At 39.6% G+C, this 25,415-nt stretch overlaps 1 protein-coding gene across 3 annotated transcripts in view; it reads right to left on the bottom strand.

The window, feature by feature from the left end:
• PLCH1 (phospholipase C eta 1) overlaps positions 1 to 25,415 on the bottom strand; it is a 240,388-nt gene that overhangs the window by 60,809 nt on the left and 154,164 nt on the right. For all 3 annotated transcript variants that reach the window (XM_060298491.1, XM_070045495.1, XM_060298490.1), the window contains 4 exons: positions 19,450 to 19,543; positions 17,103 to 17,306; positions 9,083 to 9,203; positions 4,685 to 4,856 (listed from right to left, as the gene is read on the bottom strand). In XM_060298491.1, the coding sequence (XP_060154474.1) occupies positions 4,685 to 4,856; positions 9,083 to 9,203; positions 17,103 to 17,306; positions 19,450 to 19,543 (591 nt within the window). The remainder of the gene's footprint in view (positions 1 to 4,684; positions 4,857 to 9,082; positions 9,204 to 17,102; positions 17,307 to 19,449; positions 19,544 to 25,415) is intronic.

Genomic DNA, 25,415 nt, shown 5'->3' with positions numbered 1-25,415 from the left:
TAAGATGGTAGGTAAGTTTTATGTATGTTGTATTTTACCACCATTAAAAATAATTTTTAAAAAATGAAAATAGACTGTCATACTGAGTGAAGTAAGTCAGACAGAGAAAGAGAAATACTGTATGATATCAATGTGGAATCTAAAAAGAAATGATACAAATGAACTTATATAAAACAGAAACATCTCATAGACTTAGAGAACAAACTTATGGTTATGGGGATCGGGGAGCAGGGGAAGAGATAGTTAGGGAGTGTGGGATTGACGTGTACACACTAATACATTTAAAATGGATAAGCAACAAGGACCTACTGTATAGCACAGGGACACAGGGAACTCTGCTCATATTATGTAACAACCTAAATGGGAAAAGAATTTGAAAAAGAATAGATACATGTATATGTATAAATGATTCACTCTGCTGTACACCTGAAACTATCACAACATTGTTAATCAACTATTCTCCAGTATAAAGTAAAAAGGTTTTTTTAAAATAAAAGAAAAATGAAAATAAAATTTGTTATCTCCTTGCCAATCATTACTTCAGACTGACTTGAAGGCAGATCGCTTGAATTAGAGGCAAAGCAAAGGGAGAAGAGACTTTCACGAAAAGGCAGTTTTATGACTTCCAATTAAATACAATTAATTAGGGATACTATATTTACAAGTAAAAATCAGACCAGGCTTCTGTTCGAGAATATACGACTCGTCATAAACAGGCATCACCCCATCCCATGTCCTTAGAGCAGCTTGTTCTCCTGAGCAGGTTAAATGCGCCCTCCTCTCCTGCTGGTTGTGTCCTCTGCACTGACCAGACCTGCTTTTATGGACAATGCAATGACACTCCTGACCAGCCAGAACATGCCCCTCGCAACCACTCACCAACACACTTTAGGAATCAGGGGCTTTTGGACAACAAGGGGGAATTCTTATAACAAAATGGTAGAAAACCCAAGTTATACAATTATATGCACATTATGATCTCAATGATATATAAAAATTCAGGGAAAAAAATCTGGCAAGAAATATGGTCAATTATTAGGAGTACGAATGTCTGGGTAACAGCATTATGGGTGATAGTTATTTTCTCCTTTTCTACATTTCCCAATTCATATTCAGAAAAAGTAAAACTAAATAAAAAGCAGAAGAAGGAGGCATGGCCCAGGAGCCTGATAAGGGCTTCCAGGACGGCTAATCATCTGTACCAGTAAAAGCATCTTACTTGTAAGCAGAAAGGAATATTAATAGGAAATTGACTCACTCCCAGAATCTTGGGGAGCAGAGAGGGCAGAACCAGACTCTGTGGCTAAGGGACCAAGGTCACTGTGGTAGACAGCCTCTAAAATACCCACAACGGTTCCTACCTCTTGGTATTCATGTACTTCTATAATCCCTTCCCGTTGAGTGTGGGCTGGACCTAGTGACCCCACTGAATGAATGGAATACAGCAAAAGCATGAAGATGGGGGAAATTCTTTAAACGTGGAAGGTTGTTCATGTGCTTGGCAGCCAAATATAATGATAAATTTCTAAACATCATCCCAGACTACTACCCAGGCTGATCTTCTCTAAACTAGAGCTCCAGTGACTTCTGTTACATATTCCTGCTCTTCACACCATGACTGGCCCACCTTCAGCACTCTGGATCTTCCCCTCATCCACTTCTCCTCCCTCCACAAGGCCACCAGCACAGTCAGATTTTCAGAGAACTCTCCCTCCCAGTTTCCTGTATCTTCCCTGATACCCAAAGCTCTTGACCTAAAGGGCTTGGCAAAGAGATAAATTTAAAGCTGGTTAAATCATTTATGTAATGAAAACAAAATCTATATTAAGAATCCAAACTCTTAGAATTTGAATACTTAAATATTTTTTTCAACTTACAAAAGGATGGTTATAGGTTTAAAAAGGTGGTATTTAATTTGCCTTCATATCCCTATGTAATATACTTCTTATTTGTATGTGCTATCTGCAAAGTGAAAACTACATTCTTTTCCACAGGAATATATATAGCTATAGATATATAAATATGGCACTAAGCTTCAAATCCCCTTTACTTAAGTGTGGCAGTAGGTGGGGAAGCAAGGAGAGAAAGTTGCCATCTAGAGTATTCACAAGGCGCCCTCATTTTCAGTCCTTTCAAAATCCCATTAAAAGATATCAGGCGGCTTCCCTGGTGGCGCAGTGGTTGAGAGTCTGCCTGCTGATGCAGGGGACATGGGTTCGTGCCCCGGTCCGGGAAGATCCCACATGCCGCGGGGCGGCTAGGCCCGTGAGCCATGGCCGCTGAGCCTGCGCGTCCGGAGCCTGTGCTCCGCAACGGGAGAGGCCACAACAGTGAGCGGCCCGTGTACCGAAAAAAAAAAAAAAAAAGATATCAAGGCCATATCTTCTGCCAGCTTTTTCCACATTCATGGTCTTTGAAAGATACCTTATACAGGCAGATAGGAAGAAAAGCAACACCACAGAACATTGTTTCTTAACGTCTCTTATGAAGAGTGTTACACCTGAGGAAAATTATAGAATAAACTTAGGTAGAATTTTATGAACTTAACAGTGGCCCAGTGTAAACAAAGAATGACCTAGGAGTCCCCTTCTGATCTACATACTATTTCATGTGGGAGTCACACTCAAGAATTAGATTAATTTCTCCATGGTACTGAAAATATTTCTAGAGACTGGAACCATAGCCATCTCTTAGCTTTTAGCTGCCTGGCCCCAGGACCGCGGTAACTGCTCTATGACACATCTGTAAAAGTAAAATGCTTGGACCAGATAAGTTTTCTTTCAGTAATGAGCCTATGGAAAATTACTAAGTTCGTTATTATTTTTGTTCAAAAGCAAATTTTTGTTTAATTTTTAGGAGATACGTACACACACAGTTGGCCCTCCGTACCCAAGGGTTGGTTGAATCCGCAGATGTGAGGAGCCAACTGTACTAGGCCATTTCATACGAGGGGCTTGAGCACTGTGGATTTGGAACCAATCCTGTGGGTAATGAGGGACTAGTGTATATATCTGTGTGTGTGTGTGTGTGTGTGTGTGTGTGTGTGTGTGTGTACACACAAGGTTGGAAAGTTTGTGTGTTACAGTTATAATAATAAACAACTTACCCATCTCCAAAGTGGTAAGTAGCCATTCAAATGCTGCCTTTTGGATCACAGATTGCTCTGATGCTAAAGGAACTTAGGAAAATCAGTTCCCTTTTTGTTGTTTCAAATGGGAGTGTGTTGGTCTAGAGATCTAAGAAATCTCCTTAAAGTTTGGAGAAGGTTACTACCAGCAAATGGACTGCAGCTGCTTTGAAACACCCACAGCCCACATTGCTGCCACTCCTTCCAACGAGTGCCTCAGGTCTTCTGGCTTCAATTCATCCTGGTGCCCATTAGCCCTAGGACATTCTATGCCCAATGATCCAAAGCCCAGTTATGCACAAGGGATTCAATGAGTTCATATCAAATATTCCTTAAGTTCCACTGTCCAAATGAGAAGTCTTTCAATCAGATGGACTCATTCTGCATTTAACCTTCTGACGCTTGGCTAAAGACCATTTGGGAACATGGAAATATTTACAAGGCTATAAAGCTGACACTGAGCTTTCTAACCTAGCAATCAGTTTTCACCACAAGAGACTGCGTTAGCAAGACTTCAGGAAAACTGACCTTAACGTTATTTCTCACATTATATAATTGGAGCTTTTATTCAAAATGCTTTCACACGTACAAATGCCCAATGACACCCCTTTGATGGATTCAGCCTATAACTCTCATTTAACTGATAGAAAAACAGGTTTTGACCCATTCTAAAGATGAATACTTTACATCTTCCCCATGTGCTGTCCTCTCTTAAAGCCCCAGTTAAAGTCTTGCTATGAAATTACACTATCTGACTTTCCTGCGCCTCCTCTGTGATATTTGGTTTTTGTACACACCCTTTTTAAGTAAAATATAACCCCATTTGATCATTAATACTCTGCTGCTTTTCCTTAGGTATTTAGTCTCAAAACAATACAACTATCCAAGATGCTTTTAGTCCAAATACACAAAATTAACTGGAATTAAATAAAATCACATCAGCAATCTGAGAACACAAGGAGCTGTCTTTCTGGCTATTCCTTGCATTAATAATATTCATTTCAGGTAGTAAGTTTTCTCCCTCAGAAGATCTGTTTATGAAATGCCACTCTATTCACCTACTGCTCCTCTGCCTACACACGAATCCTCTGGGGCACAGTGTCTGAACGTGTGCTCCACTTTGAAGTGAGCTCTTCTCACTTACATAACCAAGGCTGACCAACCATGAAGACTTTTTTTGACAGACAGTTATTGGAGCTTGAAATGGCAGAGAAGAATCTGAAAGAAATGCTTTTGGATACGGACACATGTAATCCAGGCCTCCCATACACAGACCCCTCTCCAGCGTCAACTACTACAGACTAAAATATTCAGTATTTGATTTACAGTACTGAGGTCCTCACTTCATAAAAACAAATCCCAGAATACATGACCAGTCAGTAAAAAGCTTTTTCTGAAGGTATGACTATAAGTAAGTTGGAACAAGGTGCATGCACAAATCTAGACAGCCCTTCATATATTGACTATTATTCTCTTGATAAACCAGTTTTCAGTCCTTAAGGGAGGGAGGGCTTAGCAGGTCATTAGTGCCTTTTATTGCATTCCTGAGGTAATTACCTTCACTAGGATTTTGCCTTTCAAACTTTGAGGGCTTGGAAGCTGCTTGGTCTCTCCTGTGTCTACAGATGACAGGTCGAGTTTGTCTCGGAATATTCCTTTCAGGTACTGAGCAATTTTCCTTTGCTGCTGGACACTGCAGTGATTCTCAATAGACAGTATGACCGGGAACCTGAGAGAACAGCAGTACATTGTAAAGGTGTCGAGTACAGCAACTCACAGGGACTTTTGAAAATTATTCTGTATTCATTATGTTCTTACAAGCCTAGTGACAGTATTTGTGAGCGAGGTGATAATTAAAATGCTTCTAAAATGAAAAAGATGAGAGATGCATTAAAAAAAAAAAACTCCTCTGGCCAAATATATTTTACCAGGCATAAGGGGTGAACAAAATACCAATCCATATGAGATGACTTAGTCTAATATTTTGTAGCTCTCTCTCTCCCGCACACACACAGTACATATATTTTGTCTCTTTTACAAGAAAAAATAAAAGAGAAAATTTTGAGAGATAAGAAACCTAAAGAAAGAAAACTCATAAGGTAATTTTGTCTTGTTTATTCAAAAGTCTAGAAACATCTAGGAGACCACTATCATTAAATGAAGCTATTTACTCTAAAAATATATATTCAACACACAGCTTGAAAATTACTATTGAGGATAAAATAACACAATGGAATTTTGTGTTTTATAGTGTCCTATGTCAGGCATTTCAAAATCATTTGTATAGAATTACATACTAGTCTTTACTTTCAGAAAGGAAAAAACAAAGTCAAGCATTCACTCTCCTCCAGCACTCAGGGATCTGTGCAGAGAATGTGAGACCCCAATGGAGCAATTAGTACAGACAGCCTTAGGAACCAGCAAAGATTCCATGACCTTACTCCTCTTTTGACTTTGTTTTTTCCTCAGAAAAACAAATTAAGGCTTATTTTCATTTTTTTTCTAGTTTCCATCACATATCTTCTGAAGTACTAGGCAATATATTTTTTTCTGGAATAGACAAACCAATATTTAACTTGCGTAATATGTCTACATGGAGAAAAAAATTTATTTATGCACTTGTATGAGAAGCACAAACTCCACAATACAGGCTGTGACCTCCTGAAATTACATTCTATCCTCATTAGTAAACCTGATGCCAGAGGTAACACGAGAGATGAACCTTTGTGACTGAGGTTGGTTTGGTTACCGGACTATAATCTGTTTGCTCCTGGGTCCTCACATGGGTTTTACCCCAGAGTGTTAGAAAGAGAAAAACAGCAGACTAGCAACCCTGAGTTGTCTGCGCAGTCACATCAGGGAGTTCTAGCAATGGATTTTTAAATTATCAATCTGTTTATAAAAAGGCTATCAGTGTCTAATGATGCTTGGTGTATTAAGCAGCGCTTCTCGACAGGGGCTGGGGTGACTGTGTGGCACTCCTTCCAAAGGGACATTTGTCAATGTCTGAAGACATTTTTGGTGGTCACAATGTTGGGGATGGGGGCTGCTACTGGTGTTTAGTGAGTAGAAGTCACAAATTTGCTCACCATCCTGCAATGCACAAGACAGTTCCCCATAACAAAGAATTATCTGATCCAAAATGTCAATAGTGCCAAGGTTGAGAAACCCTGGTGTAAATATGCAACTAAGGACTTCCCTGGTGGTCCAGTGGTTAAGACGCTGCCCTTCCACTCAGGGGTCGTGGGTTCGATCCCTGGTCAGGGGAGTTCCACGTGTGGTGTGTTGAAGCCAAAAAATAACCACACGTGAAACAAAACAAAACATTTTCAGTTTGGGACTTCCCTGGCAGTCCAGTGGTTAAGACTCTGCGTGTCCACTGTAGGGGGTTGCGAGTTCAATCCCTGGTTGGGGAACTAAGATACTACATGCTGGGCGGCACGGCCAGAAAAAAAAAAAAAAAAAGATGCAACTAGATCTTAAAGCTGCACTTTTAAAATGTGCTAAACAAGCTTATTAATTGTTTTAATTTGAAGTGCTTTTCTCCTAAGGATCCCCAGACTTTAAGTAAGCATAGTCAAGTCACCAGAGGGTCCTCCAAAGTACATAGACAGCAGGTCTTCTCAATGCCCTACTTCACATGTTGGAAAATAACGGCAAATCACTTCATCAACTTGGCTAAGATTAGTAGCAATCAGGGTAAAAAGACCCATCAGAATTTAGTACTCGGATTCTTCCATGTGCAAGTCACCACAAACCAAACCTGCTATGCAGCAAGTGTCTCTTAACAGAACAGCATTTTAACTTCATATTTAATTAATGAGAAGACGAAATGTTAGAAATTTTAAAGGCTACTAATGTCTATAAAATGAATTTTATGCAATTGTAATTTTAATTTGCCTTTTTTAATGCAAAAATCATTTCTTGAATGTCTGGTATATTGCAGGCACTGGCTAGGCAATAAAGAATGAATAAGGGGGAGTTCTCTAGTGGCCTCATGGTTAGGATCCTGAGCTTTCACTGCTGGGGCCCGGGTTCAGTGCCTGGCTGGGGAACTGAGATCCTGTAAGACGCACATAGCAGCCAAAAAAAAAAAAAAGCGGTGGGGGGGGTGGGAATAAAGTTTTATTTTTAATTTCTCTTAAAAATGAATGAATAAGACATAGCCACATATTTTCAAGGAGCTCATGGTCCTAACTACTTAAAAGGAGGCAAGTCACCAACAATTGCAAGAAGGTGCTGTATGATATGATAGAAATATGTTGAGTGCTAAGGACAGCGAAAAGAAGCATTTAAATCAGTTGTAGTATTGGTAAGTTTGCCAGAGGGACAATGCCTAAGCAGTCTTCTAGGATGAGCAAGAATTGGGCAGGTGGAATAATGGAGATGAGTGTTTCAGACAGAGAGAACGGCACAAGCGAGGGTAGGGTCTGTGAAAGCACTGAGATCCCCAGGGACTCCGGAAGACAGTCAGTGATGGCAGAAGCCCAAGTCTCTGTGGAGCAACAGTGGAAGATGACACTGGAAGAGCAGGAAGAGGCCAGGCCTTGAAGGGCACGGAATGCATGACCATGAACAACAGGGAGTCTTTGAAGGACTTTAAGAATTACAACATCAGGGCTTCCCTGGTGGCGCAGTGGTTGAGAGTCTGCCTGCCGATGCAGGGGGACACGGGTTCGTGCCCCGGTCCGGGAAGATCCCACATGCCGTGGGGTGGCTAGGCCCGTGAGCCATGGCCGCTGAGCCTGCATGTCTGGAGCCTGTGCCCCGCAACGGGAGAGGCCACAACAGTGAGAGGCCCGTGTACCGCAAAAAAAAAAAAAAGAATTACAACATCAGCTTATATTTTCAGAAAGAAACATACTGCACCAGCGTGGAGGATAAACCAAAGAGAAATGAAAATGAAGAGAAGGCAGTGGAGTCAAAAGATACTTTAGCAACTAGAATTGAAAAGATTGGCTGAATCGAGAGTGGACTCCCAGTTTCTAGGTAAAGCCATTGGTAAACAGTGCTACCCTCCTAACTAGAAGGAAATAGAGTAAGAGGAAGCTTGGCAGAATGAAATGCTGAGTTCAGTTTGGGGTGGAGGCCCCGTGCTGGTAGGAGTCTTATCCTCGCTCAGTGTTGAGGCTCCCCAAACCTATTATAGTATGCCTGGCTTAGAGTGGGCAACTTTAAATATCTAAGTAAATGTCTGAATAAATAATGAAATTTGTTAATTTTCAGGTACCTATGGGATACTCAGATGAATTTGTAGTAAGAATTTTTCAATATATCTCTGAAACTTAGGGAAAACATTCTGGATATATAATGGGCAAAAAACCAAAAAGTAGACCAAGGACAACAACTTAGGAAATAGTGACTATTAAAGGAGTGAGGAAATGGACTAGAAGACCGTAGGCTAAAGAAAGAGGTCGAGAAGCAATGGCAGCAATAGAGGAGAGAAAGCTATGATAGAGGCCCCCCAAAAGCAAGTATTAAGGAGAAAATTTTCACCATTATCAAATGCCAAGGAGAGGTCAAGTAACATAAGGACCCCAGGCACTTCAGTATACATAGGACATCCAGCAAGTCTGGAAACCAAGATATTATTATTTTATTGTATTGCAATATAATCCCAATAAGCTATTTATTATGTATAGTAACCTGTGTTTCTAAACTTCATAGACACTCTGTACACCCTGGCTTTAGAAATTTTGAGGTCACTCTTTATAAGAACGTGCTTCGAGGAGGCAACATCTTGAGAGAGAATGGGGTAAGGAATAAAGAGAGCACAAGAAAGTATGTACATGCGGCCCTTGTTTGTTCAGTGTTTTGTTGGGAAGGAAGGAGAGAACCAGGGCAGGAGAAAGCGAGATGTAGACTCCAGGGAAGTGTGTGGCTTGGTGGCCGTGTTACGTCAGGCAGTGCTGCATGTGCCAGCTGAGCCTGGCTCCCAGCTGCTGCTCTGCTTACTCGTTCTTCACAAAGGCATGCTTGTTGATGGTCTCCACAACATCTCTGAAGAGGATCTTTGAAGTGAGCGTGTAACCGTGGTGTACGACCGGCTCTCCGTCGGGGCCATCCCAACAGTCAACTGCCAAAAACAGAATGTCACATCAACAACTCAAAGTTTCTGGTGTGTCCTGATAGTTCTGGAAATAGCAGACAAGTATTAAGTTTATTGTTTGAGCTTATACGTATTATGATCGTGACAAAGATGTCAGACCGAAAAGAGTGTTCTGGCATATTTATCAGAATAAGGAATTAGAGATTATAAATGATTTACTGCAAGTAAATCTGCTTATAGTTAACAAAGAAGTCATATACACAAGCAGCTTAGCCTTTACCAAGAACTCTCATTAGAAACTGCTCTGAATCCAACCGAGTATGCCTGAGCATAGTGATATTTCTTAACAGGTTGTTTCTCTATTTTACTTCTTCTTATGCAGTTTACTATAGTCTTTTAATGTTTCAACGACCCTCTCAAATCAGTAACAGGGTTTTTCATCATTGTCCTCCTAAACTCATTATGTTTCCATTAGGTTTATTTCCATTTGATTAATTCGACAGTAGTTCTAAAATAGCATTGACTTCTTAACTTCGAATCTTCAGGCCCTGATAAGATTTATGTGCATATGGGCAAATGATTTAATAATTTAAAGTATTGCTTCCCCATGCATAAAAGGAACACTAAGAACAGGACTTGAATCATAAGTTTGAGTGATTTATAAGTACATGAGAAGTTGATTATAAACCTGCATGGCACACAGTAATCATTATTGTTATTAATACTATTGATACTGTTATGTGTATGGACAACCTCACTGACCCCCAGCTGGAGAAAGACAACAGCTTCCTCACCATCCTCCCCAACTTAGAGTTTGCCTTCCCTTGTTTTACACTTTGCCACCAGACTAATTTCTCAAAACACTGCTTTCTCCATGTCACTACTTTGCTCAAAAGCCTACTCAGTGCATAACATAGCATCCGACACACAGTATGCACTCAGTAGGTCTATGTTAAATTTATTAATAAACAACTTATAGCAGCTCCTGCCTGCTTAACCCCAGGGTCCCTATCTCTGGCACTAGAGACTGGCTAGCCATTCAACTAAGCCTGTTATCTCTCTCGCCCTAGCTCACAGCTAGACTACAGTTCCCAGCCTTCCCTTTCAGTAGGACATGGCCATTGAAATGTGGGCAGAAATGATGTGCACCACTTCCAGGTCTGCATTATGAAACCCTGCCTTCACAGTTATCCATGCCCTCTCTTCTGCTGTGAGTTTGGAAGTCATGTGCTGAAGATGGCACAGACACAGAAGGAAAGAGCCTGTACCCCTAAATCACTGCTTGAAAGAGTCACCCATTAAGAACAGCTATTTCGGACTTCACATAAGAAATAAACTTCAGTTGTTTTAGGGCACAGAGATTTAGGCTTAACTGTTAAAGAAACTAGTTAACTAATATCTTAGCTCCTGTTTGACAAGTCAAACTTATTTTCTCCTACTTCCAAACTCACAGACTTATTCTGCCAGTTAGGCAAGCTTCCTCACATACGATCCTACTTCCATGCCTTTGCTTCTTTCATTTAAGGTCAACTGAAGTGCCCTCTTTCACTTTGCTTATCTTAATCTCAACCAAGGGTCAAATCCTTGATTAAGGATTTAGATCCTAAACCAGGATCCCCCATAGAATTTTGCCAGCTCTCATGACATTGCCCTTCCTTATGACAGGGGGTCACAAATTCAAATACCAACAAGAACCTAGCAGGTCACATAAATAAATGTAGCAGCCCAACAGGGAATGTGTGTCTAAATGAGGTAACTATTTCTCACTGTCAGTCAATCATTCTTAAGTAGGAATAAGGACCCAGTTACCAGATCTGAGAAAAGTCAAAGGTCTCTTTCCTCTCTCTTTCTGTCTCTCTCTCTCTAGATAGATGAGAGTTGGGGGGGGGGGTGTTCTGTTCCCTAACTAATACAGTTACATACATCAATTAAATACTGCCTATTAAAATATCCTTGGGGCGGGAATGGAAAAAGGAAAAGGAGAAAGTACTTTCAAGGTTAAAACCATAGGAATACTGGAAACAAATTTTAAGAACAAATATTTTGGGATGCTATCATACAGTGTTATACTGTTCCTTTGGGCCTGTAAATGAGGTCAAACATATAAAGGCATCTTCTCAGGAGAGAGGCTCAATCCCTCTTTTGACATGTGCTTGACATTCTTTAATTTGCCTTTGGATATAAGTGTGAAAAGAATAAACAGATGTTTCAAAAGTATGTAACTTAAACAATATACCCCAATTTATACCCCATTTTGGAAGAAAAAGGGCTTAGGAGGGTTTCTCATAAATGAGCTCATATATTTTCAAAAAGAATGCAAAGCAGACGAGGCAATGCCACAGCTGACTTGATGATCATGTACACATAAAAATATCTCTTCATAAGAAACTACTTTGGTAATGAAAGAAGGAGCCCTTTTGCTAACATTTATAACACAGGCAGAATATGCATATTTGAGGATGGTTCTCCTAACGTTCACTTTTTAGGCCTATTTTATCACTTGTCTGTTAAATGAGGATAGCAACATCCCCAAATGGTGCTGCCATCTGAGCGTGTGGCATCCACAGTCAAGTTCAAATGGCCATGAAGAGCTCCTGTAAGAGCTAGCGCTATGATGAGAATGTTGGCAAAGTAGAAATCCTCTAACCAATTTCCTAGCCACAAAATAGCCAGGCCCATTTTTTCAATCAGACCACATGTTAGAAGCCCCCAAAAGCACCCTGACAAACAGCTGGTCAGATGTGAAGGCCAGCTGAGAGACTAACATGACAGCTTTTCATAGTGGAACTCAAAATGTTTCACCCTGATAGTGCTCCCAGAGATAACAGGAAAAGTTGTGAACCGATTACAACAGCAGTGCAACGTCAGTTCCATAATGAAAGTGAAAATCCCCTGGACAGAACATCCATATTTATAAAGCAACTAGGGCTGATAATCAAGGGAAAAGAAAGGCCGTGTAAAAAATGTCATCAATCTGATTTGCTGGCAAACCCACTTCACCAACAAAAGACTTACTCATTTTCCCCAAGACACCATATATATCCTGACCGAGGACATTGTTGCAGCTGAACTAATGGAGATGGAAAACACAGTATTATCAAAATAGAAGCTTGAAAGTGGAGAGATTCTTCAGGTCACAATACCATGAAAGAACTGTCCAGAATCATTACTCTCCATCTCTAAGAACTATACTTGGCAAAAGCTGCTTCAGAAAATTACCTGTGGGACCTGAAATTTTTAATCCATGACCTGCTACATTCTATAAATCAGGTTCTTTAACTCCTAGCTGCAGCTGTTTAAGAATAAAAACAACTTCATCCAGAAGCAAGGTAGATAAAGCACCACTGGGTGTGTATAGATTGGTGCCTCCAGGTCCAAGCTTGAAGTGTAAACTAAGATCTTCAAATTACAGGGCTGGCAGAAATTGTCAGGAGAGCACGAAAAATCACGTTATCAAGTTCTAAAGTCTTCAGGAACATCTAGATATTTAGATGCCAAGCCTAATCACAAGTCAAGCAAATGCCTCCTGTTAAAGCCAACCTCCTCTCTGTGCTGCACACTGTTCTTCCTAGTCTTCCTTATGTGACCAGATGGCCCTTATTTGATCCCTCGCTTGGGTTGGTCATGTCATTCAATGCGTGTTCTTCCAAAAACCCCAAAGGCTTCCTGGAGAAGCAAAGTGGGGGAGTCAGACAACTTGCGTTCAAATACCAGCTTCCAAGCTTCCTAGCTATGGGACCTTGAGCCACCAACCCTACCCCAAATTGGGGTGCCTTCTTAAGGAGATTATTCCATCTTCCTTAGTGTTGTAAGAATTAAAGAAGGATGCATGGAAAGCACTTAACCAGAACCTAGCCCACAAAAGGGGACGAAATCATGGTGGTTTCCCTGTTCCTTCCCAGTATATTCAAAGCCAAGGTGACAACCATAGTTTCAGACAGGAAATAGAGCAAGTACAAAGCTGACCAAGTCTCCTAGATAAACACAGTATAATGCTTCTTCTCAACAAAACCTTCCAGAAATAGCAGCTTGACTTTCACTGTCCAGTCATAGATTTTTCCAATAGTGAAAACTTCAAGCCAAACAACAGAGGAGAAGTTTGCTGATGCAGGCTTGGCGAGGGAGATATTTGAGAGATTGCACGTCCTTTGAAATTATATACAAGCTGTGCATCTTCTCAGTTTGTGTGAATGTCTGGAGCAAGCAACACCTTTTACACAAGGAGGGCAAAGATCAATAGCTTCTATTACTTTGGTGACTGGCAAAGAGGAAGAAAGAAGGTACAAGGGAAGGCCCATGTTCAATGTCATCTGCTGCACACAATTTCTAAAAGCTAATTTTAAAATTAAAAGATCCCTGAAAAACTAAAAATTATTTGTGTCTGACTATAAATTATCTTAATCAGATAACTTTCCTTCTTAATAGCCCAAGGAATGCCAGAGAATTAGAAGATCTGATTGAGTAAGGAGTTGATCATTAGAACATGGTTAAGCTTGGGTAAGACACTGATTTTGGACAGAGAAATCCAAAAAGAAATGATTGGGCACCTGAAAGACCTGAAAAGCAAAGGAAACAGTACAGGGCACAGAAGTAACAAAATTGCAAAACTGCCTGGAGTTGACTTTCACTTCATGGAGTCACCAGAAGTCATTTTCCATATTTGGCCTCCAAGAAAATGTCACCATTTAAAATGATAGGCAACCATCACTCTCTGAAGCCAATAAGGGTGTGGGCCCTGGCATCTCTATGCATGACAGACTTGTAAAACCGCTTGAGTGCTGAGTGAACAAATGGTTGAATAATGGCTGAGAACAGAATGTCACCTCAAGACCTTCTGTTGCTCGAAAGGTTTTCCTTTATGCTAATATTTTATAAGCATCTTCATTATCCAGTTGCTTAAGCTACTCAATTATCAGTCACTACTGTCAGTAGGTGTTCTCTGCATCTACTGCAAAAATGCCATGTCTTAAATCATACACTTCCAGAGCGCTAAATTGGTAGTGGTCCTAATGGTTCTGTATGCAGATAGTTTTTAATACCTGTCCATTTTCAAAATATGTCAATTTGCCTTTATAACATTACTACTACTATTACTGTAACATTACATCTGCTACTTTTGCAGCAGAAAATTCTTCAAGCCAGAAACTCTCTGACAAAGAAGCGTTCCTCTACTCACCCGTATTATCTCACTGCCCTACTGCTTTATTCATCTCCTTACACTATTCCACCACCCCAAGAACAACTTGCTACCTACTGCTGACTCCCATATGCTCCCACCAAAAAGCAATTCCCCTTTGCTCCATGGAATCTCCATTCCAGTGTAAACAAACCCCCTTTCATCATCAGACTCTCTAACAAACCCCCTTTCGTCATTAGACTCTCTAGAATTCTTCCTCAACCTCCTTATCTTGGTTAACAACCAGTTTACCTGGGAGGATACTACTTCCTTTCTCCACAGATGCTTTTTTTGTATAAATCACAAAATGAGGATGCTACTTTTAAACAATTGTTGTTCTACATTCATTTAAAAAATCCCCCCACTTTTAAACCTCACTTTATCCATCTCTGCCTTCCAGGAATCTTCCAAGTGCCTTTTCCGTAGCATTCTTCTTCTACTTAAGTATGTGGTTTACAGTTTTTAATATCCAATTTTTGATCTTTTAATTTTTTAGCTTTGAATCGCCCTGTCAGCATCCTTTGACTTAAAAGTCCATGTGGGCAATCTACCCAATCACTTAACCTTGACCTCAGTGCCAACAGCTCCCTGCTTCACTCTAATCATGCTCACCCACCACACGCCCTGCATATAGTCATTACCTCAACTATATCCAAAATCCCACCTTGTGATAATAATTCTCTGTTCTTGTTTACGGTATGCGTGATGCCGACATTCTCAGTATTTCTGTTTCTTTGAGTCTTCTAGTCTCTTAACCTCATTTTGTGGCCCCTTCATTTCCTTTCCTAGTTCATGGACCCACTGTCACTTACTTAAAAGAACTCTCACCAACATCTTGAAGATATTTTATACGACCTGGAAATCCAGAGGCTTGGATCAATTCTAGAATCTGTCTTCACTGCTCTTATACCTAGTCTGTTGGGAATGGGGTGGGGAGCAGTCTGAGCATGCAGACTTTGTATAACAAAAAGACTGTTCTGTTAAAGACTGTTTTTGAAATTAGCTAGGCCTTCCCCAGTTTATCTTGTCAACTCCTTACTCATTATTTGCTGATCTTTTTAAGCCTCCCATCCCCCAGCCAACCTCCACCCACTCTACACTTAGTGGATGGTGTTCTCTCCTACTATCCTGAGAAAAGAGAGGGTAACAGGCATGAACCATTTCAAAATTTCTTGTCCCCTACCCCATCTAAAAGCAAAATGAACGAATCCTCATTTCCCCCTCTTCCAAGTCTCAAAACCTCCCCAACCCTGTATCAAGTCTTCCCCTAATGCAGAAAAATGCCAAGTGACTAACTCACAGCAGATTATCTACCTGACCTTCCCACTGAAAGGCCACCAAAACTATATAGCAAAAGACACTAATAACCTCCCAGCTGTCAAATGCAACCGGACTAGACACTTAGTCTTTATTTTACTTTTCTATCGCATGGGACATTTTTGACCATTTCATCCCTTAGGTCCAAGTGACTGCTTTGCGTTAGTTGTCTTCGTCAGTTCCCCTTGTTCTTTCTGCTTCGAAAGGTTGGAATGCATAAGTCCTCAGGCCTTGTTCTCTTTGCCACTCCTCTAAGTGATCTTGTCCACTGTGATGTACATTTACACACGAAGGTCTCTGTAAGTGATCTTGTACGCTAACACACAGAAAACTCGGAATTGTGGAATCTTTATCTTTTCTGGATCCTTCTGTTGAGTTCACATATTGTTATTTAATTGACTAATAAAAATGTCCATGTATATATTACAAAGTCACTATAAACTCAACCGATGGAAAGCTGAACTCATTAATGCTCAGTCCCCACAGTAGATGATGGCTCCATCATTCATTCTAGCTCTCCCCTTCAAGCCTTACATCCTTTGCTTTGCTCACCAGGTCCTGTAAGTTTCCTTCTTTAATATCTGTATAAGCATCTCTCTCACCTAGTCTAAGTTTTTATGATCCTTCCTTTCAATCATTTCAATAGCCTTCCCACCATTCTCCTTGCTCTAGTTTCACCTCCCTTCCCCCACCACAAACATACATCTTAAAGAAAAATTATCTTCCTACACTGCTGCCCAAGCAATTTTTCTAAACTGCAAGTCTGACCGTATCACCCTAGGTATTAAAACAATCCACCGGACCCTCGTTACCAAAAGCTAAAGCTGAAATTCCTTATCACAGCACTCAGAACCCTTTATCGCTGACCCAAGTCTACCTTCCAGGCTGATTTCTCATCATATTTTACGTCACCCCTCACTTTCTGTATCACCTCTCAACCACGTTTGATTCAACTGGTGGAATTCTCACACCATACTATGATTTTTACCGTCCACCCCTTCTAATGACTGTGAGCGCCTGAAAGATAGAAGCCACATCTTACATCTGTGTCCTAACCCCCAGGAACCTCCTAGAAATTTAATAAGTGTTGGATGATTGATAGACCATGAAGTACCTTAAAAATAAATATTTATCCTGAACCATCTTTACCATTGTTTAATCAAAAAAAAAATCTTTCTAGGAAAAACTTTCACATTCATCACAATTTTTCAGCACCTGAAGGTGTGCCTCCCAAATGCTAGTACACATCTCTCTCCCTGTTTGAAGTGTCAGGAGGAACCGGAGAGGATTATGAGTTAAGAATAACTTTACAGTGAGTGGGAAAATAGTTCTGATTAGCATGAGTGCATTTTTTTAGGTCTCCATTATTTACACTAGACGTGCCTGACTAAAGCACGTGTGCACCCACACACACTCGCGCTCAAAGCACGCACCTTCCACGCAGCGACAGCCCTCCTGCAGCACCCGTGCATACATGTCCACTTTGGACTGAGACAGGAGCTGGTCCCCGGTCAGGTATGTATTGTGGGAGGAAGCGATGTAGTAGTGGCACAGGGGCTGGTCCATGTCCTGGTACACTTCATGGTGCAGTGGGTTAAATATGTCACAAGCAGGACTACGCATGAAGTTCGTGAAGCCTTTGGAAATGAGAGAGAGTGAAGTACTATAGCTTTGAAGCATATATACTTAACCAACTCTAACAAGGACAAAAGAGATCAAAGTTTGTTCATACTGATTACCTCATTTACCTTCAGGACAGCCTTTGCAGGGAATACCGGGGCAATGAGAGATGTGCTTCAGATCAAATAGACAGTGTCAAAAACTGAAATATGACTTTGGGGAGTAGCAGTTTAAATATAACCTACAGAAAAACAGACTTTTTAAGAGTTTTGATTGAGGGAGGGAGGGGGCTTATTGCAAAGCTCTTCAGTAACTGCTGAACTCAAGCTATGATTATTCAGTGTGACCTAATGGGTAGCTCATGCAGTGTTCAAACCATATTTATCCTAAGTGATATACTGATCAACAGCAACCTGATAGGTTATTAAGTTGATTTGAAAAATAGTATTGTCAGTGCCATAGCTGAGGTAACAGGTCAGAAGTTAGGCATAGCTTAAAATCAGGGTATGATTATTTGACTATGAAACTGGTTTGGCAAGATGCTACTAATGGCTAGCACATTTGAGAAATGTGAAAAAGTATTTCAAGATTATGTAGAAAACCCTATCAGTTTTTCAAAAACATAGTCCCTGGGTAGGAAAGGCATTCATTAACATATTAACAGATATGTGAATGTCCTACAAGTACCTACATGGAATGATTATTAGGGTAAATTATTTCAAGTCTTCAAGAATCCTGTGGTAAAACTACTGGTAAATATCCTCTGGAACTCTGGAGAATTTCTTCAGGCTCATCTTTATGGTCATAACTTAGAAATCAGGTTTAACTCCATCTTTTAAGGCCCCACCAAAGAAAAGATTCATTTATTGGTAAAGAAAGGTCCAAATTAGTTTATCTTCTTTGGTTGTTTTTAAAATAGCTTTTAATTATATAAATATTAAATAATTTCTCTTCATTTTAATTAGCCTCTATCCCTGGAAGTAAACATAAAATGTCATACCCCCTTGTCCACACTAAGCCTGTTTGGGAGAATAGGAGGCCAACAATCAAAATTGGTAAGATAAGCCATGGTATCATATGCTCTTGCAGGAAGTGGGATGCCCCAGTAGTTTTTTAATTAAGATTATCTATTCTGCCTGGCACATGTTCTCTTTTGGAGAGCAGCCTACAAATTTCTTTCCCTACATATTTTAAATACATATGACTTATAGATACATGTAGCTATATTCATGTCATATCATTTATACGTAATATCCTAGGAGCTAGATTCTAAATATATATTCAGAATCTAATATATATAACTGTGGGCAAGTTACTTATTTCTTTTTTTTAAAAATTTATTCATTCATTCATTTATTTTTGGCTGCATTGGGTCCTCATTGCTGCGTGCGGGCCCTCTCTAGTTGCAGAGAGCGGGGGCCACTCCTCATTGTGGTGCGCGGGCAGCCTCTCCCATTGTGAAGCACGGGCTCCAGGCACACGGGCCCCAGCAGTTGCGGCACACAGGCTCAGTAGCCGTGGTGCAAGGGCCTAGCCACTCCAGTGTATGTGGGATCCCCCAGACCAGGGCTCCAACCCATGACCCCTGCATTGGCAGGCGGACTCTCAAGCACTGCACCAGGAGGGAAGTCCCAAATTACTTAGTTTCTTTAAGCCTCACTTTCTTCAGTTATAAAATGAGATAGTCATGTTAACAAAATTTGTGGTCCCTACAACCTCTCTACCACTACCAACTAGGGAAAACAAATTAGTTGCCAACATTTAAAAAAAGAAAACAAAAAAACATGTTTACTTATTTTAGGGCCAAATTTCCCATCATGAGATTATCTGGTTAAAACTATTTCTAAAAATTAACCATTTGAGAAAAGTCAAAATATTTCTTGGCATCTATCATACATAGTGGCATCAAGTTGACTTGCTTGAGTGGAAAATGCTACTGTCCTTGCAAAAGTAAAAGAAACAGCAAAAAAAAAAAAAAAAAGAAAGAAACAGCAAAATCATGGCATCTGTTTTGTAGGAAAATATGTGTGTCGTGGGTTTTATTTGAATCATCTGTAATTCCAAGATTATCTCCCTATTTCTTTTCCTAAAAATTTTGCTAGAATGTAACTTAGCAAACTAAACTGAGAAATGAGAAATTAAGGATATTGGTTATTTTACCTTCTATGCCAAGGACATTTTTTGCCTTATTTTCTTCAGAAACTTCAAATTTTCTTATGACGTCAATACAATAGTCTGTTGTCACATTCGTCATCTAAACAAAACAGAACAATAGTACAGTACCTGCAATTTCATGAGATATGTTCCTCTATGCTAAAAGGGCATACTGATTTTTTTAAGCATTCGTGATATAGTGCAAAATGGTTAAATGAGCCATATTTGAGGTTACTAGTGTCATAACTACTTAACCTTTGGAAAACGATCAAGATCTCAGTATTCCTTGTATCTTTCAGATTTAATCAGTGAAAACAGTCCTTCAACTACTAGACAAATATTTTCTATGAAGCAACAAGATTAATAAAACCAAGTCAATAATCACTGCAAATGCATTGCCAAGCATCCACTCACTGTAAGCTAGTAGTTATCTGCAAAAGTAATGCTTTCTACACAGACACTGAGGTTTGCTAATCATAAATTGTATGCGAAAAGAAAATGACTCTCTACCAAAGAAGCGTATGCTAGGTAAACCACCTGTGTGTTTATAGCTACAGATCCTTCAACCGATTCATGAGAGCAGTCGGCCATGGTGACTCAAGAACGCAAAGGTTAGCAAAAGAAAATAAAAAGGTAGGTGAGAATTCTGGAGTGAGAATTCTTGTATTCAAATCAGCTGGCTCATACTATTAACAGTGTGGTCTTAAATAAGTCACTCACCTTCTCTGTGGCTACCTTATAATGTAGTTGTGGGGATTAAATGGATTAATATTTGTAAGAAAAATGTATGGTACCAAAAAAGCAGTATATGCTAACATTACTGAGTTAGTCTCAAGTTTGCTGCATGTACATTTCATGCTTAGTATCACTGGGAAAAGCAAACTCTTTGAGAATAATTTCTTTAATACTAATAAAGGATGCAATATTTTTATCAAAAATCCATTCAGCCCCAAAATCTCACAATGATATTTAAATATGCTAATAAGCACCAGAGAGCAGACAGCAGAAGCAAGAAGAACTAAAATCTTGCAGCCTGTGGAACGAAAACCACATTCACAGAAAGACAGACAAAATGAAAAGGCAGAGGACTATGTACCAGATGAAGGAACAAGATAAAACCCCAGAAAAACAACTAAATAAAATGGAGAAAGGTAACCTTCCAGAAAAAGAGTTCAGAATAATGATAGTGAAGATGATCCAGGATACTGGAAAAAGAATGGAGGCAAAGATCGAAAAGATGCAAGACATGTTTAACAAAGACCTAGAAGAATTAAAGAACACCTAAAAGAAGTAAAGAACAAACAGAGATGAGCAATACAATAAATGAAATGAAAAATAGAAGGTATTTCTACTTTTTTTTTTATTATTCTAGAAGGAATCAATAGCAGAATAACTGAGGCAGAAAACGGATAAGTGATCTGGAAGACAGAATGGAAGAATTCACTGCCACGGAAAACAATACAGAAAAATGAATGAAAGGAAATGAAGACAGCCTAAGAGACCTCTGGGACAACATTAAATGCACCAACATTCACATTATAGGGGTCTCAGAAGGAGAAGAGAGAGAGAAAGAACATAGAGAAAATATTTGAAATGATTATACTTGAAAACTTCCCTAGCATGGGAAAGGAAATAGCCACCCAAGTCCAGGAAGCACAGAGAGTCCCAGGCAGGATAAACCCAAGGAGAAACACACTGAGACATATAGTAATCAAACTGACAAAAATTAAAGACAAAGAAAAATTATTAAAAGCAACAAGGGAAAAACAACAAATACCATAAAAGGGAACTCCCGTAAGGTTAAGAGCTGATTTCTCAGCAGAAACTACAAGCCAGAAGGGAGTGGCACAATATATTTAAGTGATGAAAAGGAAGAAACTACAACCAACATTACTCTACCCGGCAAGGATCTCATTCAGATTCGATGGAGAAATCAAAAGTTTTACAGACAAGCAAAAGCTAAGAGAATTCACCACCACCAAACCAGCTCTACAACAAACGCTAAAGGAACTTCTCTAAGTGGGAAACACAAGAGAAGAAAAGAACCTACAAAAAGAAACCCAAAACAATTAAGAAAATGGTAATAGGAACATACATATCAATAATTACCTGAAATGTGAATGGATTGAATGCTCCAACCAAAAGACACAGGCTCGCTGAATGGATACAAAAGCAAGACCCATATATATGCTGTCTACAAGAGACCTACTTCAGACCTAGGGACACACACAGACTGAAAGTGAGGGGATGGAAAAAGATATTCCATGCAAATGGAAATCAAAAGGAAGCTGGAGTAGCAATACTCATAACAGATAAAATAGACTTGAAAATAAAAAATGCTGCAAGAGACAGGAAGGACACTACATAATGATCAAGGGATCAGTCCAAGAAGAAGATATAACAATTATAAATATATATGCACCCAACATAGGAGCACCTCAATACATAATGCAAATGCTAACAGCTATAAAAGAGGAAATCGAAAGTAACAGAATAATAGTGGGGGACTTTAACACCTCACCTACACCAATGGACAGATCATCCAGACAGAAAATTAATAAGGAAACACAAGCTTTAAATGACACAAGAGACCAGATAGATTTAATTGATATTTATAGCACATTCCATCTGAAAACAGCAGATTACACTTTCTTCTCAAGTGCACATGGAACATTCTTCAGGATATATCACATCTTGGGTGATAAATCAAGCCTCAGTAAATTTAAGAAAACTGAAATCACACCAAGCGTCCTTTTTGATGACAACACTATGAGATTAGAAATCAATTACAAGGAAAAAAAAATAAAAAGGAAAAAACACAAACACATGGAGGATAAACAATACATTACTAAATAACCAAGAGATCACTGAAGAAATCAGAGGAAATCAAAAAATACCCAGAGACAAATTACAATGAGAACATGACAATCTAAAACCTATGGGATGCAGAAAAAGCAGTGCTAAGAGGGAAGTTTATAGCAATACATTCCTACCTCAAGAAACAAGAAAAATCTCAAATAAACAATCTAAACTTACACCTAAAGAAACCAGAGAAAGAACAAACAAAACCGAAAGTTAATAGAAGAAATCATAAAGATCATAGCAGAAATAAATGAAATAGAAAAAAGAAAAACATTGCAAAGATCAATAAAACTAAAAGCTGGTTCTTTCAGAAGATAAACAAAATTGATAAATCTTTAGCCAGACTCATCAAAAAAATGAGGGAGAAGACTCAAATCAATAAAATTAGAAATGAAAAGGAGAAGTTACAGTGGACACCAGAGAAACACAAAGCATCGTAAGAGACTACTACAAGCAGCTCTATGCCAATAAAATGGACAACCTGGAAGAAATGCACAAATTCTTAGAAAGGTATATAACCTTCCAAGACTGAACCAGGAGGAAATAGAAAATATGAACAATCCAATCACAAGTAATGAAATTGGAACTGTGATTAAAAATCTTCCAACAAGGCTTCCCTGTTGGCGCAGTGGTTGAGAGTCGCCTACTGATGCCGGGGCCACAGGTTTGTGCTCCGGACTGGGAAGATCCCACATGCTGTGGAGTGGCTGGGCCCGTGAGGCATGGCCGCTGAGCCAGCGTATCCGGAGCCTGTGCTCCACAATGGGAGAGGCCACAACACTGAGAGGCCCACATACCGCAAAAAAAAAAAAAAAAAAAAAAAAAATCTTCCAACAAACAAAAGCCCAGGACCAGATGGTTTCACAGGGGAATTCTATCAAACATTTAGAGAAGAGCTAACACCCATCCTTCTCAAACTCTTCCAAAAAATTGCAGAGGAAGGAACACTCCCAAACTCATTCTATGAGGCCACCATCACCAAAACCAGACAAAGATACCAAAACCAGACGAAGATACCACAAATAAAGAAAATTATAAACCAATATCACGATGAATAGATGCAAAAATCTTCAACAAAATACTAGCAGACAGAATCCAACAACACATTAAAAGGATCATACACCATGATCAAGTGGGATTTATCCCAGCAATGCAAGGATTCTTCAGTATATGCAAATCAACCAATGTGATACACTATATTAATAAGTTGAAGAATAAAAACCATATGATCATCTCAATAGACACAGGAAAATCTTCTGACAATATTCAACACCGATTTCTGATAAAAACTCTCCAGAAAGTGGGCAGAGAGGGAACCTACCTCAACATAATAAGGCCATATACAACAAACCCACAGCAAACACCATTCTCAATGGTGAAAACATGAAAGCATTTCCTCTAAGGTCAGGAGCAAGACAAGGATGTCCACTCTTACCACTTTTATTCAACATAGTTTTGGAAGTCCTAGCCACAGCAGTCAGAGAAGAAAAAGAAATAAAAGGAACACAAATTGGAAAAGAAGAAGTAAAATTGTCACTGTTTGGAGATGACATGATACTATACATAGAAAATCCTGAAGATGCCAGCAGAAAACTACTAGAGCTAATCAATGAATTTGGTAAGCTGCAGGATACAAAATCAATGCACAGAAATCTCTTGCATTCCTATACACTAACAACGAAAGATCAGAAAGAGAAATTAAGGAAACAATCCCATTCACCACTGCAACAAAAAGAATAAAATACCTAGGAATAAACCTACCTAAGGAGGTAAAAGACCTATATGCAGAAAACTATAAGACACTGATGAAAGAAATTAAAGATGACACAAACAGATGGAGAGATATACCATGTTCTTGGATTGGAAGAATCAATATTGTGAAAATGACTATACTACCCAAAGCAATCTACAGATTCAATGCAATCCCTATCAAATTACCAATGGCATTTTTTACAGAACTAGAACAAAAAATCTTAAAAATTTGTATGCAGATACAAAGGACCCCAAAGAGCCAAAGTAATCTTGTGGGAAAAAAACGGAGCTGGAGGAATGAGACTCCCTGACTTCAGACTACACTACAAAGCTACAGTAATCAAGACAATATGGTACTGGCACAAAAACAGAAATATAGATCAGTGGAACAGGATAGAAAGCCCAGAGATAAACCCACACACATATGGACAACTAATCTATGACAAAGGAGGCAAGGATATACAATGGAGAAAAGACAGTCTCTTCAATAATGGTGCTGGGAAAACTGGACAGCTACATGTACAAGTATGAAATTACAACACACCCTAACACCATACACAAGAATAAACTCAAAATGGATTAAAGACCTAAATGTAAGACCGGACACTATAAAACTTTTACAGTAAAACATAGGAAGAACACTCTTTGACATAAATCACAACAACATTTTTTTGACCCACCTCTTAGAGAAATGGAAATAAAAACAAAAATAAACAAATGGGACTGAATGAAACTTAAAAGCTTTTGCACAGCAAAGGAAACTATAAACAAGATGAAAAGACAACCCTCAGAATGGGAGAAAACATTTGCAAACTAATCAATGGACAAAGGATTAATCTCCAAAATATATAAACAGCTCATGCAGCTCAATATTAAAAAAACAAACAATCCAATCCAAAGATGGGCAGAAGACCTAAATAGACATTTCTCCAAAGACATATAGATGGCCAAGAGGCACATGAAAAGCTGCTCAACATCACTAATTATTAGAGAAATGCAAATCAAAACTACAATGAGGTATCACCTCACACCAGTCAGAATGGGCATCATCGGGCTTCCCTGGTGGCGCAGTGGTTAAGAATCCGCCTGCCAATGCAGAGGACATGGGTTTGATCCCCGGTCCGGGAAGACCCCACATGCCGTGCAGTAACTAAGCCCGTGCACCACAACTACTGAGCCTGTGCTCTAGAGCCAGCAAGCCACAACTCCTGAAGCCCACGAGCCACAACTACTGAAGCCCACGCACCTAGAGCCCGTGCTCTGCAACAAGAGAAGCCACTGCAACGAGAAGCCCGCGCATCGCAACGAAGAGTAGCCCCTGCTCCCTGCAACTAGAGAAAGCCCGCATGCAGCAACGA

The sequence above is a fragment of the Globicephala melas genome, chromosome 4 (assembly GCF_963455315.2).
Source record: "Globicephala melas chromosome 4, mGloMel1.2, whole genome shotgun sequence".
Taxonomy (NCBI): domain Eukaryota; kingdom Metazoa; phylum Chordata; class Mammalia; order Artiodactyla; family Delphinidae; genus Globicephala; species Globicephala melas.
This window is presented reverse-complemented; position numbering and strand designations above follow the sequence as displayed.